The sequence below is a fragment of the Cydia splendana genome, chromosome Z (assembly GCF_910591565.1).
Source record: "Cydia splendana chromosome Z, ilCydSple1.2, whole genome shotgun sequence".
Taxonomy (NCBI): Eukaryota; Metazoa; Arthropoda; class Insecta; order Lepidoptera; family Tortricidae; genus Cydia; species Cydia splendana.
This window is the reverse complement of record NC_085987.1, coordinates 25437038-25455950: the sequence shown is the minus strand read 5'-3', so window position 1 is coordinate 25455950 and position 18913 is coordinate 25437038. Positions and strand designations below refer to the sequence as shown.

At 36.4% G+C, this 18913-nt stretch overlaps 1 protein-coding gene across 5 annotated transcripts in view; it reads left to right on the top strand.

Moving 5' to 3' along the window:
* LOC134804858 (hepatic leukemia factor) overlaps positions 1 to 18913 on the top strand; it is a 148908-nt gene that overhangs the window by 89533 nt on the left and 40462 nt on the right. For 4 of the 5 annotated variants that reach the window (XM_063778148.1, XM_063778149.1, XM_063778150.1 and 1 more), the window contains exon 2: positions 7051 to 7089. The exons of the other annotated variant lie outside the window; for it this stretch is intronic. In XM_063778148.1, coding sequence (XP_063634218.1) covers positions 7051 to 7089 — 39 coding nt within the window. The remainder of the gene's footprint in view (positions 1 to 7050; positions 7090 to 18913) is intronic. 5 annotated transcript variants of the gene reach the window in all.

Below are 18913 nucleotides of genomic sequence, written 5' to 3'. Positions count from 1 at the left end.
TCGAACATCGATCGTCCGAGACAGTAAGTACACTTAAGTTTAGTACTAAATGTATGAACTCATACTAAACACTAATCAATATGTAAACAGGCCCTAAGGCAAGTGTACACGCTCGTAGGGGCCTTATCAGAAAAAAATAAATTATTGATAATTCCGAAATGGATTTAATTAGAATACCGGTGTTTTTGAGAAAGATACTTGATTTAAATTAACGAAATATAAAAAAATCACGGTGTATAATGTTTGAAGGTACATATTTCCTTAAATTGGATCTATTTGCCTGTGCGAATTTCATACAACGTTTTTACACAATTTCTCCTATTATCTATTTATTTAAATTTCTTTTGCACAAAAATACCAACAACTATGTACAAATGGCGGACTTAATGGCAAAAGGCATTCTCTACCAGTTAACTAAGGGCCAAACAGAAATTACAAACAATACATAAGGTAAACGTTGCAGTGTACTATAAACATGCATATATGCATATTATATATGTATGAATAAATACTAGTTAATACCTGATAATTATATGGGGTGATGGACATTAGATGATGCAGATGCAGAGCAGATGATTACTGAACATCCGCTTGAAAACTAATTTGCTTGGGGCTGTCTTGTTGTACAGGGTCGGCCAAATTTTTTTGAATTTTTTTAAAATTGGCATTGGGTATTTAGGGTTCTCAAGGGTCGGCAACGCTTAAGTGGCTCCTGTGATGTTGCTTATGTCCATGGGCGACGATGACCGCTTCCCATCAGGCGGCTCGTCTGCTCGTTTGCTGACTATAACATAAAAAAAAATATTCCTAATTTCATTTATTCTTTCTAACAACAATTTGATGCAATTTAATGCAGATGGATCTGGAATGGATATTGAATTACACCATATCCGACTCTCATCCTGGACTTGCTGACACATGATCGGATCGTCGTCAATGTTTTGTTTTAATTGGGGTATAGTCATCAGTTTACTAAGGCACACTCGACTTTTCAGACATCCCCATAGAAACAATCACTAGGTGTAAGGTGTGGGATAAGTTGAAAATAATCAAGGAAATAACGTTACAGCTAATTCAGTGGAATACGTGAAGCTGACGTGAGAGTCTTGGTTCCACAGTTGCATGAATTTGAAGGATGGCAGCAGGCCAGCGATGCAACAAGATGGAGCAACATACCATACGTCGAACATGAATTTGCTGGCAGACAAAAAAATGTTTCCCAACAAATTGATTTCTCGGAAAGGTTCCTTCTTTCACTTTTTGTTTTTTTCCGGGGGGATATCTAAAGAGTCGAGTATATTACCGTATCTTAATAAACTAATGAAAATACCCCAATTTAAACAAAACTTTCTTGCAGCAAGTGTCAGCGAGTTTTCCAAAGTTCACATAGTCTATTGCAGGAGTGCCAATTGCATTAAATTGTTGTTAGGTTGAATAAATTAAGTAGGTATAGAATAAAATTTACAGTAGGTATTATTTTTGTGAATGTTTAAAGAGTGCAGAAATTTTTGGCCCATCCTGTATATTTTGTTAGGTTTCCTGCACTTGAATTCCTGATATTTGGGTAATGTAATATGTACGTACCTATGCTTCTGTCTGCGCCAACATATTTTTTTACATATTTAACACGTTCACTGCGGCTCAAAATATTGCTAACTTTCAACTAGTGCTGTAAGAGGTCTGTACGCCTTAACTGTACCATTTCACCGGTGCGGTTAGGGGCCTTAAGACCACTCAAGGAACAAGAATATTAAAATGCTTTTTTTCTCATGAAATTCACAAAATTGAGAATGATACTTATATAATGATGTTGCTAAAGGACTCTTTTGTCTTGTTTTGGCTTCGCCCGAAGTTCTGATGTCAGAATATGGAATAATGACAAAAAATAATTAGGAGGCTTTTAGACCTCTTACAACACTGAATTTGAGGTACATTTGTATTTACTTCTAGTGATGTTCCTAATAAAAATGCATTTTATCGATAAATCAAAAAACTTTATTATGTACTGTAATTGAATCACATATGACTGTTATAGAAACATTTAAGACACAGTGGCTTGTTACAATCACGAAGATAAGTAGAATCAGTAAGATTTAATTTCTACTAGAAGACGGCTCACTTACTGTGTTCGCTTTTGCAGTAACTTTTTGGTAAATTCGGCGATATTTTGGCATAGAGGTTTCGTCTTGCACTTCATTCTGATTCTGTGCTAATTGTAGAATTCTCCGACATCTCTTGTTTACACGACCCATGATTCATCACATTCGATACTTACCTATTGTTAATATCACTCACTGACCTGTTGGTCACTTCTTGGGTATTTAACTTAAACACTGAACACAATTGACGCTTACTACTTAGAATGTACGTATTTTGACTCACGAGCAAATGCAATACATTACGTACATTGCTCATAGACGCGTGCACATCACTGGGTCATAGTTCGACTATCATAGACACAGACAGGTGCGGGAGGGGGCGGATAAGCCCGTACTACCTATATGAGGTCTTTAGACCCCCTATCCGCACTGGACGCACACTTTTCACTCTCAGTGCGATGAGAGGCCTTAAGGCCTCCTGCGTGTTTTAAAGTGTCAAAAAATTCTACGTTATAATATAAATCGAACCATATATTGGACTCTTTTCTACCTATACAATTCTATAAGCTACGAGGTCCGCACCAGAGCAAAACCACAATATTTTTGCCCGCACAGCCCGGGAGTACTAGCAGGGGGTCTTTAGACATTCTATCGCAGTGAACGTGTTAATCGCAGGACATTGAAAATGAACATCAAAAATATTGCTTCGACATGATTTCATTTTTGGTGACTTTACTTTTCTTTCCACAGGTAACTAATCACAATTACTCATCGAGTCAATTCTAACAGCCGCAAGCACAATTAGTTTTATGACAGAGTTCCCATGGCCACCACCTGTCTTCATGATGAGATCAGTTCCATGTCGTCATAATATTGCATTGTCATCCGATTTACATATTTATGCAAAATTACATACCAATCAGAAATCGGGAAGTGGATAAATTTAGATTAGACTTGATCCACAATAAGATAGGTATGTACCATTGTAAAAAGTACTAGTATCTAGTTCAGCGGTCTGCTCGTCCATAGAAATCGGAGAGGGATACATTTTTCCCCCGCGAGCTATTGCATCTTTTCACACCACTGCCTTTTGTATATCTCATACATATAACTTTCGGAAATATAACCGAATTACACTCCGAAAGACCTAAGACCTTGGACCCTGGGCCCGAATTTTAATTTTAAGTACGTGACTAAAAACATGTTAGTACATATGTCTCACGACATTTTAAATTCGAACTTTTGAGGAATATGCGAATTACACTCCGAAATACCCAAGACCTTGGACCCTGGGCCCTGGATACTGGACCCTGGACCCTAGATCCTGTACCCTGGACCCTAGATCCTGTACCCTGGACCCTAGATCCTGTACCCTGGACCCTGGGCCCTAATTTTAATTTTAAGTACCTATGGGACTAAAAACTCTCACGACAGTTTAAATTCGATTAACTTCGAACCATTGAGGAATATGTGTATAATTTCCAATAATTTCAGTCAAATTGTACAGTGCGACATAAATTAGTAGAAAATAAATGAAGGCGCCACTTTCTACGTAACTGTCACATTCTGAACGTGAAATGCTTAATCATGGCAACAATTTAACATATGGAAATTTTTTAGTTCTATTTTATTTAATTTCTACTATTTTATGCCGCACTATTTGTAGGTACATAAAATTTATGATATGATTGACTAATATTCAACAATGTTTTCGAGACATAATTTGTGAAGCGCGACTGCTTGTATGCCCGCATAAGGAAACATAATTATTAGGTCCAGGTATATAAATATTACAAATAAACGAGTCCGAATCCCGCGAAGGCAAAATATTTTATTGTGTTTTATGAACACCATTTTCCTTTTTGCTGTAACCCATTACTTCCCCAAAATATTTGAAATAAATAACTTAACATTATAAAAATCGATAAATAGTATGAGGATGTCTCCCACCAGTCCCACGAAAGTTCATATTTTCACCGAGTCGTGCGTTGGTGTCGCTTGTATTTCCCCACCACCTACTTCGCACATAGCCATCAAAGTCTGTGCGGAAAGAGAGTCATAGAATGTAGGTGCACCTTTGCCTAAAAAAACCGGCCAAGTGCGAGTCGGACTGGCGCACGATGGGTTCCGTACCATTACGCACAAAACGGCAAAAGAAATCACGTTTATTGTATGTTCCCACTTTCCCAGGTATTAGGCAATTTTGACCATTTGCCCACCCATGGGACGGGGACAAACAGGAATACGCCATTTCGGTCCCTACAAACCAGGTCACTTTCAACCCGCTTCTCCAATAAACAAAATATACCTAGGTAGGTATCATTGGGTAGGTTAATGATAAAATAAAACAATAGTATATAAGTATTACGTTAGTTTACCGAAAAAAAAGTAAATAGTATACTTTTTTTTTTTACGGAGTAATAGTATACCTACTCGTAATCCTCCGTAAAGTATTTCCTTCACTTACGCTGTTTTTTAAAAATAATTGTTACGTGGTTTTCTTATGTGCGAAAATAAAACAAGTTTCTATGGAAATTGATCTAGACCCCACTTGACCGATTAATTAGAATAAAAGCTAAGTATTTTGATTATATACTCATACTCGTACTAGGGAATCGAATCTCATAAGTAGGTACTTTTATTGTTCAAAAACAGCTTATGTGAAGAAAATAAGTACCTACATACTTTACGGAGGATTACAGAAAAAGATGGGCAAGTGCGAGTCGGACTCGCACACGAAGGGTTCCGTACCGTTATCTATAAAAACGGTCACCCATCCAAGTACTGACCCCGCCCGACGTTGCTTAACTTCGGTCAAAAATCACGTTAGTTGTATGGGAGCCCCACTTAAATCTTTATTTTATTCTGTTTTTAGTATTTGTTGTTATAGCGGCAACTAGAGATGGGTTGCGGGTATTTACCCAATCTACCCACCCAGGTAAATACCCGGTAAATACCCATCTACCCGGTATTTACCCGTATCTACCCAAATGGACGGGTAGATTCATTTATTGTTGCACATGTCGATTTGTGTTAAAGTGGAGATATAAACCGAGTTAATGGCTGTAATTATTATGTGTCATTTAAAATGAAATGGTTTAGTTGCAGTTGCAGTTGTAATTAAAGAATTTTTAGTACAATTTTGATAAATATTAAAAAAAGGCCGTCATAAGAGTATTTTTTTAGCCTTGAGTAAATTATCGTACTTATACGTTGATAATACACATTCCAACTTCGGTCGGCGGGGGGTGTGGTTGGGGGGAGGGGGGCAAAAGTGAACTTTTTCATATTTCTTGGAATCTGTCATTGATATCGAAAAGTGTTGTATGTACAAACTAAAGTAGACATAATTTTCTACAAAAAAGGTTATATACATATTTGTCCTAAAACTAACTGTGTTTGACTTATAAGCTTCACAATTTGGGATACTGCACAATTTTTTTTTATTATCATTCAAAAGTATTCTTTATTTTCATCTTTCTAATGTATATTAAAAGCATTTTAAAACATTTCCGGAAGCCAGGGAATGATTTTACACGATTTTCATAATTGGACTGATATGTTAAAATCGAACTTCACCTCATAGCAACCTTTTCGTAATTAGTTTGAACATACATTTTATGTAACATTATAAAAAAATACTTAAATTAATCTTATTTATACTCACATACCATTAAACACATCAAATTTAGAAGAAAAACGAAAATACCCGCGTATTTACCCGCGGGTAGGTAAATATCGGGTATTTACCGGGTAAATACCCGCTCTCGGGTATTTACCCGGGTAGTTACCCATCTCTAGCGGCAACAGAAATACATCATCTGTGAAAATTTCAGCTGTCTAGCTATCACAGATCACGAGATACAGCCTGGTGACAGACGGACGGACGGACGGACGGACAGCGGAGCCTTAGTAATAGGGTCCCGTTTTACCCTTTGGGTACGGAACCCTAATTATTGTTTTATATCGTCAATTATAATATTAGGTATGCATAATTTATAATATTTATAAAACTCTAGGTAGAGAGCTAACTAGGTTACATTTCGCTTTCATTTCTATATAATCGCAACACCTCATCTTCAACAATGTTGATTGTGCGGTTACAGAATTCGATTTTAATTTGTCGTTATTTGATATTTTATGGCACATGAGCCAATGGCTAAATTTCCTTCTGTCAGTTCTGTTCCTATTGCAAAATGTCCTACGTCCAAAATGTACCCCGTACACAAAATGTCCCATCTTGCTGAATGTCTTGTCTTTAAAAATAAGCTTTGTGGTTCCCAAGAGCAAATCTAAGTATTAGTTGTATACCTACAGCCAGATTTTATAGTTGATCCAAATCCAACTCGGAGTCTGCAAGGTTAACTAAGTACACCCTGATAAATATAATACGAGTATGAAAATACTGTAGCATTTCTGCTAGCACCGGTACTAGGTATTAATCTATCCCCGTGTCTTTTACATTATGATTTAATAGTCAGCCATCAAGTTCAGTGTTAGACAATGGTTTTAATTTTATTTAATATACCTACGTGACCTATTTTATTTAAAGTTGTACACTATACTACCTACCTATGTATATATATTATATTAAATTGGGATTTTTTTATTTTAATTTCTACTCAGAATCACGAGCTAGCTTTATCGATCCTAATAGGAGAAAAAAGTGACCCATAATATCCATACTTTTTCGTTCCTGCCGATTCGTTACTGTCTTACAAAGTCTATGAAAAATGGTAACGGAATGGAAATAAAAATCTTGGGACACTTTTTTCTCCTATTAGGATCGAAAGAGGTCCGCTCGTGATCTTGAGTAAAAAAGCTTGAACTTTTTATAATAATTAAAAATAATCTGTAGTGTACAACCTAAAACAAAAAGGCATACCGACATACATATATATTTTATTTTATTTTTATTTTTTATTTATTCAGGAATTATTATTCTTTACAGATTTTCTGAGTCACGGAGCGAGTTTCAACAAAAAATACGGTCAGTGATTTTTTTTTACACGAAGAATTCAAATAATTTTATTACACCTATTTTTAATATGAAATGCTAAGCTAACTAATAAGAAACTATTTTCATGCAATGCCAATGAAGCTAAGATTCTTGTGTGGTTAATTAATGTAACTTTAGTACCTACATAAACCGTGTAAAAATATCATTCCTTAACGGTTAACCGTCCTTATTTATATGCATACTAAGTACAGCTTTGTATATCTTGTAAGCCTAATTAATAGTTCCACCAGTAAAAAAGCCAGTTTGGACCCTATGATGAGTGGGTTGACAATGAGCCACATGTTGACAATGGCTTCATTAGACCTTTTTACACTCGGATAGTTTAGCCTCCACCTTCACTATGAAGAGTAGAATTCCGTTTGTCCTGTTCTATAAGTACGAAGAAATTTAAACTTTACCTGAATACAATTCGCAAATGTTTTTCAATGGGGAATATTCCTTCCCTTTATATTTCTTTATTTCTTGAAGAAGAAGAATTCTTGACATAAATAATTTTAATTGTCTGCAATTTATCTACCGAGTTTACGGCTGATCTCATGACAAATAGGTACAAGGTCACGCCCGGGAATCGAACCGACTATAATTTTTTAGTTAATGTTAATGATAAAATCTCCCCAAGAAACGTTAGGTCTTACACTCGTCTATCGTACAAAATAAAATCGAATATTTAGTACTCAAGAATATTATTAGACAAGCGAAATTGAAGAAAGAAATAAAAATCTTTGATACAGTTAGGTTTCTTTATAAAAATAAAATAATGTTTCCTTTACGTAAAAAAAGGTTTTAAGGCACTTTCCCTCCAGGGTCTATTTTTTTTTTCAACCTGTATATGTCATCATATATATAGTTACCTACCTAAATGTGTGAGTGATTCTGAAACTGAATTCCTCATGACAGTTATGACTGACCAACCTATTTAACCTAAGTATTTAACTACTACTGGTTCTGTGAGCTGTACCTTTGTAGGCCTCGCGAACCCCCATGACTCTGCCATTAAGATGACGCATTGTACATTTTGGCGGCAGGTATCTTAATATTATCTCAGCGATCACAAAACTCATGAAAATATTGTTTGGTAAACTGGTTATTCATGGCATCGGCTACATTTCTATAGTTGCCGTTACACTATAGGTTAAGTTTTTATAGCCGAGAACATTTTCATTGTAGAGGCAAATCAGACCGATTCAAGCCTCGAAGTTTAAATCGGTTGAGAAACGCGACCTGCCTAGAACATCTGGACAGGCAATACATGAAATGTATATGTATCCTTTTTTTATAAATATATCGAATAAAAAATATTTATATTTGAAAAAAAAAATACACGAAAGCATTTTTGCCTAATTAAGCTAAAACAGAGTAAAAAAATAAAAAATCGCTCTTTTAGTAAGAAATTTGTTTCTGAAATTGTTTATTACTTATTCAATTAATTTAAATAAAATTTTCCGCTAGAACCTAATTAGTACAAACTTTTTTTTATATAGGTAATTAGGTACCTACTTTAATCCCTTAAAAATAATTATAAAAAGCGAGCCAAGACGTGACGCGTGGGTGGGGGTGCGGAAAGTTTCATGAAACGCGCGAAGCAACGTGCGCGGCAGTGCGGCGGCGGCGGCGGCGGCGCGAGCAGAGTAGGCTTTCCCGTTTCCCGGTTTATGCTTTATGTTAATCAATATAATAAGCATTCGTTAAGAGGGCGCGTAAACCCAAGAAATTGGAAAGGAACAAAAAATATGGCGCTCCACCACGCGAAACTTGCGATGGAAGATTTTACAATCGCGCGGGTTTTGACGTTTTACCTCAATAACTCTGAATCTGAAAGTATACTTCTGATTAAAATTTCGCTAGTCAAATCCCTTGGCTATATGCTATATCACTAGCTAGCGATTATATATTATAATATTTAAATCTAGGTATACTGCTATGGGATTCAGGGTAACGATTGAAAATTACATATGTTTCCGTGATTTTTAAGGTTCCGTACCTCAAAAGGAAAAACGGAACCTTTATAGGATCACTCGTGCGTCTGTCTGTCTGTCTGTCTGTCCGTCTGTCACAGCCTATTTTCTCCGAAACTACTGGACCAATTATGTTGAAATTTGGTACACACATGTAAGTTTATGACCCAAAGACGGACATGTAACGTAAACAAATGAATTTTAAACATGGGGGGTAAACGCGAAAATTAAATAAATAAAGTTTTTCAAACTATATCGTGTTACAGTCATATCAAATGAAAGAGCCCATTATGAGAATCTCAAATATATTTTTTATAACTTTAAGATATACGAGTATAGAGTTTAGAAGCTATTCAAGAAAATAGCCAAAAAATTACCATTCCCATTTATCTCCGAAACTGCTGCGTCTAAAATTTTGAAAAACCTCACGAAATAGTTCTTTACCTATAGATGACAGGAAAACCTATTAGAAATGTGCAGTCAAGCATGAGTCGGACTTAATTACTTAGTTTTTGATCCGACCCGTAGTTTTGTAGACATTTCATTCCCGTTTCACATAAAACAATACATTGTTAAAAATTGTGTAATGTACGGAACCCTTGGAACGCGAGTCCGACTCGCACTTGGCCGGTTTTTTTCTATCAAGCTAACTTTAACCTTTTAAGGTTTTTCTTGAAATATAGTCCCTCTGAAATACTTATAGTCGTTTCCGTATGAGTTTTTTCATTACATTTGCCCTGCATTAAAACGTGTTAATATTCAAACTAAAAACTAAAATTTTGCGAGACCTCTTAAAACCTAACACTAAAACATTTAGGTACCCGGTTTGATAGAAATAAGTGTAGGTATATATATATATATATATAGCCCCATTTGCACGGCGCGAGAAATTGCATGCAATATTCATTGCTAACTACAGAGCACCTACCTACAATTAATTCAGTCGATCGACCAAATACAACAATGTAACGAAAATCGTATGCAAGTACTTGAACCGTCTAAATAAGGCTTAAAAGTATAAATATAATGAAATCTACATATTTGGGTTCGTCTCTGACGTCTCGAAAAATGTCTCTAGGATTTTGATTTTAAACGAATTAACACAAAAGTTATGGCCAGAGAGTTTTTGGCCTAAAATTGTTCAACTTTGATGCCAAATATCTCGAAGACAATTAATTAACTTTGAAGTACCTAAATATGGGATACTAGTTATATTGCTTAAAGCCGTTGCTGTTAATATGATAAGCTACAAAAACATTAGAAAATTAAGGGATTCAGATCGAAGTTCATTGGCGTGGGGGAGCCCTGGCTCTGGCCTCTGGCTTACTTCTGCGGAGTTATTTCTAATCCTAGAAAAACATAAAGTATCTATACATATTTACTAATTATTTATAATAATAATCATAATAGAAAGAATTCTGATTTCAAGTTTTTTTTTATGACTGATGCTGGTTTTGAAAATAAGTTGCATTACAGAAGAGTGTGTTATTATATTACGTTAGCTACAGGTAGGAAAAAAACAGCAAGAAAATTAGTTGCTTGTCAAGACATTGTTAACTTCACAGCCCACGGTCTGCAATTAGCAAATGCCGTGGTGTAGGTACTGTGTTTACGGCCCAACATGCATGACATTCAGTTAGTCTCGGGAGTCCGTAAGTACACATACATGCGTTTCATTTATCTTAACATATCTCATGTTCAGTCAGAGTAGGTAGGTACTACTCAAGGGCAGTGCGTTTATATAAATCGATTCCCATCGGCTTGTCTATTTTGATACAATGGGAACCAAATTAATGGAATAAACAAATTAGCTCAAGGGAAGTCCAAATTTATGTCCGGCCTGGAAGGTATGAGTTATGTAGAAAACGAACTTGATGTTTTGGTGGCGAGATAAGGAAGTGGTGGCCAAGTCCTCCGGGCCGGGTAGCTTGGTCTCGGGGTGCCGGGGTGCCGGGAGCCGGGTGGTGGCCTAGTGGAGGTGCGCGGAACGCGGCACGTGGCGGCCGGCGGCGCACGTTGCGGCCGAGCGTGCCGCGGCGCACGTGGCTCTAAGCGTGCCCGGCGCTCGGCCACCGGCTCCTTCAATCCTGCCGCGCGCTTCTTCGGGAACGGACGCGTTACATCGCGTATTTACCGGGACGTCGCGAGGATTGAGTGCGTCAGAGGAGACAGGGCCGGCGCGTGCTCACGATGCTGGCCCGCACGCTGGCCGCTAGACCGCCACGGGTACATCGATATGGGCACCGAAACGGCGGGGTTAGGCTGGTGCGCGCACTCGTTGCCACACCTGGAGCGCTGTTTCGTGTCACCGCCGCCGCCGTCACCGATGGACCCGCCGGCGCCAGCCGCGGCCCCGCTCGTGATGCCGCACCATGTACACCGTCGCATGCCCATCGTTCAACCGTCGCAAGGTACGCACCTTCGGCGTTCCTTTTGTTTTCTTTCATATTTGAGCGGCTCTGATACGATATTAATATCAGAGAGTAAGTAGGTACTTACCAACAGAATAAAAGTTGTGATTATAAGATTTAACTGATAATTATTGTGGGTAGGTTTTTACCTGTATATAAATAAATAGTTTAATTTGGGAGGCAGTTTAATATATGTGTAAGGATTAAGTAGTATAGTTTTATTTATAATTTCACAACTAGAGTTTACTTACCCATCCACATTAAGCGGTTTTAAATACCTAAGATCACGTATTACAAAAATGAAAGATTCTTACGAGAATAACATTTGTTTAGACGGGCTTTAGGAAAACCTGATTATTGTATGCGTATGTTCAAAATGCCATTCTTAAATTACATATACCCTGGAGCCTGGTGGCCAAGTTGTCCAGTGCCCAGGACAGGGATTGAACCAGCGTCTTCTGCATTCGTGGCAGTAGCCATCTACAAGATTCAACACTTTAACCCCCTTTAACTAAATACTTTTATCGGATAGTAATCGATTTTAGGTATTCAAATAATACGTAGATATATATTAAAAAACACACCAATTTTAGAGTAAATACCTTCGACACTTAATTAAAAACACCAAAATAAAACTTTGGGTAACCTAATGTAATGTTCCAGTAACTTTTATTATTTAATATTTTATTTATATACGAATAAGACACTAAAAAGACAAATAAATAACTTATGAACTAAATATAGGTATCTATGAATAAAACTAAATGAAAACTAAAAACCATAAATATATCTAAAACTAAACAAGGAATATAAATAAAAACTACTGAAAGAGGCCTCCCCGCGCTACCCCCGGCGCAAAGGTGCCCATCACACTCGCTGCGTTACCGCGTTATTTAATTACTCAATACTTAAGAAATTAGCATTAGAACATTTAGAACCAAGTCAAGTGCAATAATGAATCATCTAAATCTAAGTGAAAAGTAATATTAACTGTTAGGTACTCGGTAAACATATTTTTAGTTTTTGGGCATAATTATTTATATTTTTTAACTGCATTTTAGACCTATGTTCGAGATTTTTTTCGATCGAGCGAAATGAAAATCTCAGGATTTGAATCGCAGTTGCAGAAGTCCCCAGAGTAAGGCCTCAAGATAGCTAATTAAATTTTGGCAACCGTATTGTGATCTCAAAAAGCGCTGAGAAACTCAAAAACTCAGTTCTCTGAGCCTACTGCACCTTATTAAGACAGTTATTGTAAAGAAGTTTCTACTTTTTACCCTGTCACCAAGATACGTGAAATACGTAATTACGTACACTGTACACCACGGTGACGTCTGTAAGACGTCTCTTACGAATGTATGTGCGTTAGTTTCACTCCCAGCATCACAGGGATGCTAGATTGCAGCGATGTTGCGATTATCCGCATCCGCATCCGCAATCGCGGAACTTCCGCATTATTTTCTAAATCCGCATCCGCATCCGCATAAAATCGATGCGGAGCTTAATGCGGATGCGGATGTCGAACAAGTTGGTACAGGAACGTCTTAGCGGCGGCGTAAGTGCTAGGTAATTTCATCATTACCTATAACGAAATCGTCTAGATCCTGAAAAGTCAGCCAAAAATTACTGTTTATTAAATATAACGCACCTATATTCTTGCTCAAATACTAAACGTTTCGTTTTATTTAACAAAAATTACTAAAATGTAATATTTGACGTTTTTTAAGTACCTAATTTTGACATCCTCATCCCCATCCGCGGATGTGAGCCTTTAAATATCCGCATCCGCGGATGTCAAATCATCTGCATCCGCAACATCCCTGCTAGATTGTATAAATTTGAGGAAGGTGACAAAGAATGACACTGCAGGATGCTTAAGTATTTAACAGAAATATTAGTACGTGTTATACAAAGTTTTAATTCAGTTTTTTTTTAATTAAATGGCTTTCGTCCAGTGGACTATTTAGCGTGTCTAGTTATTGAGAACAAAATTATACAGTCTGTAAATTAAATAGGGCGAATATTTAAACGGCGGTTAGCATAGGACGTAAGTAGGTTAAGATAAATTTTAACAATACAAAATAATTCGGCCCGCAATGTAAGCGACACACAAGTTACGAGATACGAGATTTTTAAAGTACCTATAACTGGCAACGCTTGTTGGCAGTTTCTATAAAAAGCTCATATCATGTCATGTCTCGTAACGTTTGTAATACATAGCTGTTCGGTAAAATTTCATAAATTAATTACGAGGTCATCATTAAGTGTAACTTAAAAAAAAATTACAGAATGATTTACACGGATAAATTCTATATCTGGTTTAATTTATCGCTCGTATTTTTACACACTGTAGGTGTATTGCCTTCGAGGGAAAATATCGTGAAAATCTTTATCTCGTCGTTTTCATCCGATACCGGGACTGGTACCTAAACAAAACAAATTGCCGGGAAGTGTCGAAATTTCGGGAAACTAATTGAACAAGTGCGTGTCAACATGTTCTTGAAACGCAAAGCTCATTAGCTTTGCGCTTAAAGGATAACTCACGTTAGACCGCTCCGTGTCCGGGCCGGAGCTTCGTTTTCTATGGAAAGCATCACGTGATCCCTGTCATGTCATAGAAAAGTAAGCCCCGGAAGCTCCGGCCCAAACACGGCCCGGTCTAACGTGAGACATCCTTAATGAGCTTCTTGCGGAATGGCGGCATACTGTGGAGCATGTGGACGTTGTAGTATCTCATATTATTATATATTAGGCCATTAAGTCAATCGATAACCTAAAAATACGTTAAGCTTTTTTTTATGTTTTGCTACCCGCCTACAGGATTTTTAATTAAAATAGAACCTTATATTTTAAGTCTCGCAATTTCCAGAGAATGCTCAAATACTAAAGGATGTCTCACGCTATAACGGTCCGGGTCCGTACTGGTGCGTCAAACTCAAACTCAAAATATACTTTATTCAAGTAGGCCTAGCAACAAGATTAGACTAGAGAATTATGAATCGTTATTAATCTTAATCTAATTATCAGAGCAATTTATTGATGGTAATATTATTCCATAATAACATTGGATTATTATACAGATCAAATTTAATACTAAAAATTTCACAAAAGGATCGTCAAACATAAAAAAAAATGTTTAAAAATTACTAGTCTAGAATTTCTAGAATAAAATCTAAATGTCAAAAAAAAAAAACATAACAAAAGAAGTACATACATCGGAATATCCATTTCCTCATCAATAATCAAATATACCTAATAAACAAATAATCATTTCGAATAACAATTAATCCCACGTTGTATTATCATTCATGTAGTCTTGTGTGGTATAATAAGCTTTAGAAATAAGTTTACGCTTTACATAATTCTTAAATTTATTAATAGATAATTCAGTAATATGGTTTGGAAGTTTATTATAATATCTTACACAATTACCCATAAATGATTTTTTAATTTTATGGAGCCGAGTGAAGGGCACTGTGAGCTTATGTTTATTAATATTAAGAATTTCACAATTTTTCCTAAAATTTACAATATGTTTATGTACATACAGAATATTCTCATAAATGTATTGACAGTGCAGTGCTGAGATGGGGCCATTTCGTGGCACTTTAATCGTATTTTATGTTTTCTTTTATATAATGTATTGTACCGATTGCTTGTGCTTACGAATAAATCAATTCTATTATATTCTATTATGTCAATTTCCTTAAATTTATCTCTAAGTGAGTCTCTATGGTTCATTTTGTATATTGCTCGAATAGCCCACTTCTGCAGAACAAAAATGGTATTTATCTCTGAAGCACCACCCCACAGTAAATATAATCGAGCTGTTTTCACATCAGTTAACTGACGGATTTTGCTCACTGCAAAAGCTGCAGAACTCAGTCTATTCGAAAGAGTAGCAATATGGGGACCCCACTGGAGTTTAGAATCTAAAGTTATACCAAGAAAAACTGTACTATCAACCTATTAAATAATCAATAATTTATTAATATAAATCAATTTCATTACATATCAACTACTACTAACTACTACTACTACTGTTACTATCAACTAATTCCAATTCCTCATCCTTCACAATGACACTTGTTTGCACATGCCTTACGTTACTACTAGTGACAAACTTAATACATTTAGTCTTTTTCTCATTTAACAATAAATTATTAACATTGAACCAATTTACTACTTTTGAAATAGCATTGTTTACATCATTGTAAGCTTGCTGTCGTTTGACTTTGAAAATAAGTGAGGTGTCGTCTGCAAACAATACTACATCACGGTGGGTCTTAACAAGGAATGGCAAGTCATGTATGTAGATAAGGAACAGGAAAGGCCCCAATATTGACCCCTGCGGTACTCCCATAGAGACCAATGACCCAGGTGATCGCTGTCCATTCACATCGACCCTTTGTATTCTACCATTTAAGTAGGACTTAAGTAAATTCAGTGCCGATCCTCTAACTCCATAATAATGAAGTTTCCTGATTAGTGTTTCATGACAAACGCAATCGAAGGCCTTAGACAAATCACAGAAGACACTTAAAGCATCTCGTGACTCCTCCCAGGCATCGAAAATACATTATGCTTAATTAGCTCAACACCAGCATCGGTTGTTGAGCGACCCCGTGTAAAACCAAACTGCTTATTATGCATTAAATTATTAACGTCAAAGTGTCGTACTAATTGAGAAATAACTAATTTTTCATAAATCTGGCTAAATGTTGGTAGCACAGATATCGGTCGAAAGTTAGTGGGGTCAGAGCTGCTCCCACATTTAAATAAAGGAGTTACTTTACTATGTTTCATTAGATCAGGAAACTCGCCGCAATCAACACTGTTGTTAAATATAACTACCAAGTCAGGCGCTACAATTTCTACTAAGGATTTGACAGCATGGACAGAGACTCCCCAGAGGCCATTCGTTTTTTTGACATTAATTGATTTAAACGCCTTTATTACATCTGAGGTACAAACATGTTCAAAATGAAGGTCTCCACAACACTCTGGAGCGTTATGTTTTAATAATGTAACAGCAGATGAGGGTGATGAATTTAAATCCTTAGTTGTGGATACTGGTACCTCGGTGAATTTTTTTTCAAATTCTGTAGCTACTTCTAAATTGGAATCTATAATTTTGTTATCAATATTTAGTTTAAGTTCTTTAATTGTGTGTTTCGAGCGACCAGTCTCCACATTTATTTCTTTCCAGGTTGCTTTAATAATGTCGGAACTACTTTTTATTTTCCGACTAAGATAATTTCGCTTAGCTATATGACAATCTACTTTAAACTTCTTCGAATACTCCTTGACATGTTCTTTAAATTCATCACTCTGATTAAACCGCCGTTCCTCATACAAGGCATACAGTTCACGTCTTCGTTGATGTAAGTCCGCAGTAGCCCACTCACTAAAAACTGATGCGCCACTAACTACAACCGATTTTGAGGTGAATATCGCATTATAATGATCCATAAAAGTGTGAAAGAATGAATTATACATACTATTAGGACTCATATCGGAAGACAAAAAAGGTAGCGCCTGAACTAAACTTTGCTTCATTCTTTCCACGCGGTCCGAGGTTACTGGTACAAAAGTTATTTGTTTTCTCATGGTATTTTTCCAGCGTCGACACTTGATTTTCTAAAGAAAGCATCACGTGATGACCGGGACTGTCTATAGAAAACCAAGTGTCGGATGCCTCGTGTGAATCATCGTTAATCCTGACCCAGTCCCGGAAATACACTACGTACGATAATAGCGTGACCGGTAAAACTTGTATTGCGTTATTTTAAACCATTTTCATTCAAACGCCTTCTGATTCTGATTGTATCTAGAGATATCTTCAAATCTTTTTCTTTAGTTTTACTTGCCCAGAAGGCCCAGAACGCAATAATAGAAGTGGATTTTTTGAAAACATCTGCAAGACCCGTTTTAAATCTTATGTGGAGGAGGTCTTTTTTATTTTATCTCGCGTTCTGGTAAGTAGTAAACATTTATATACTTCGTATAATGCTTCACCCACTTAATTACAAACGCCTTCGATTTATTTATATGCAATCAGCTTGGTTTCGTGACATTTTGGGCCCTTTCGGGTACGTACAGAAGAACACTGCCTCATCAATCATCATAACGTGAATAGTAAGCGACATTATTTTTTTTATTGAAGTTTAGGTGGGAAACTGTCAAAAGTTTTTTATTATTTTTTACGCAGCATTGTAGACAAAAGAACAATCTATTCAGCCTATACTTTTTTCTGAGCCATCCTTAAAATATACATGTACACTGGTCACGCTCTTGTCAAACAACCTTTCCCGATATCGATTTTGCATGCCCTAGAAAATACACCACCCACCAAATAAATATCTAGAGTCTGTGCGGAAAGAGAAGAGTCGTGGAATGTATGGGACCCAATACATTCCACGACTCTTCTCTTTCCGCACAGACTCTATCTTTAATACGAGTAGAATCGAACTGTAATGGGTATACCGTAGCGTCCGTAGCCTATATGGTATTTATTTATAGCTCATCAGTTGTTTATTCCTAACTTAGAAAAACATAATGTCCTGACGTTTGGTGAAATTGTCACATTACTGGCTTTTCAACAAGCTTTTATTAGGTCGACCTGTATGTAACTATGTAATGGAATCTAAGGTAACTAATTTAACCATCTTCCAAGGATCGTAGCGTCATGAAAATTGGCAGCTGTATGTAGTTCTTATGACAATACAATAATATGGTACTGTCGAACTGGTCTGATGATGGAGACAGGAGGTGGCCATAGGAACTCTACGATGAAACAACGCAACTTAATTGTATTAGGGGTTTTTAGAATTGTCTCGATGAGTATTAGTTGTCTGTCGTAAGAAAAGTACAGTCAGCGATAAAAGCTTGTACCAAAAATGAAATTTTTGTAAAAACTTATTATAAGTACCTTATTTACCTACCTAATTCAGATATCTAAGCTGGCAAAACAAACTTCGTTCGTATCAATATATGTACTTCATTATACATAGATATTAAATATACAACCAGCAATTATTTACCAAAAACATTACGCGATGTTTGCTTTTTGGTCGTATTAGCGGGTTTTGTTTCATATTCAAATCTTAATAAATCAGCATATAAAAACAATGCATAATAAACACCAAATTTAATAGAAGAGCGGAAAGAGAAGATTAAGATAAATAAAGAGATATTTAAAGATAAATTTAATCTCTCTTTCAGATAGGAAACAGAAACATAATATGTACCTACTTAGGTATAAGGCTAGAGTCAATCCATGAAAAGTCTGCAGCGGATTTGATAGCCCACGCAGTGCACGTGTTATTTTAAGCGTCACACTTCTATGAAATTATGACGCATAAATTACACTTGCACTGCGTGGGCTATCAAATCCGCTGCAGACTTTTCTTGGTTCGACTCTAGTTT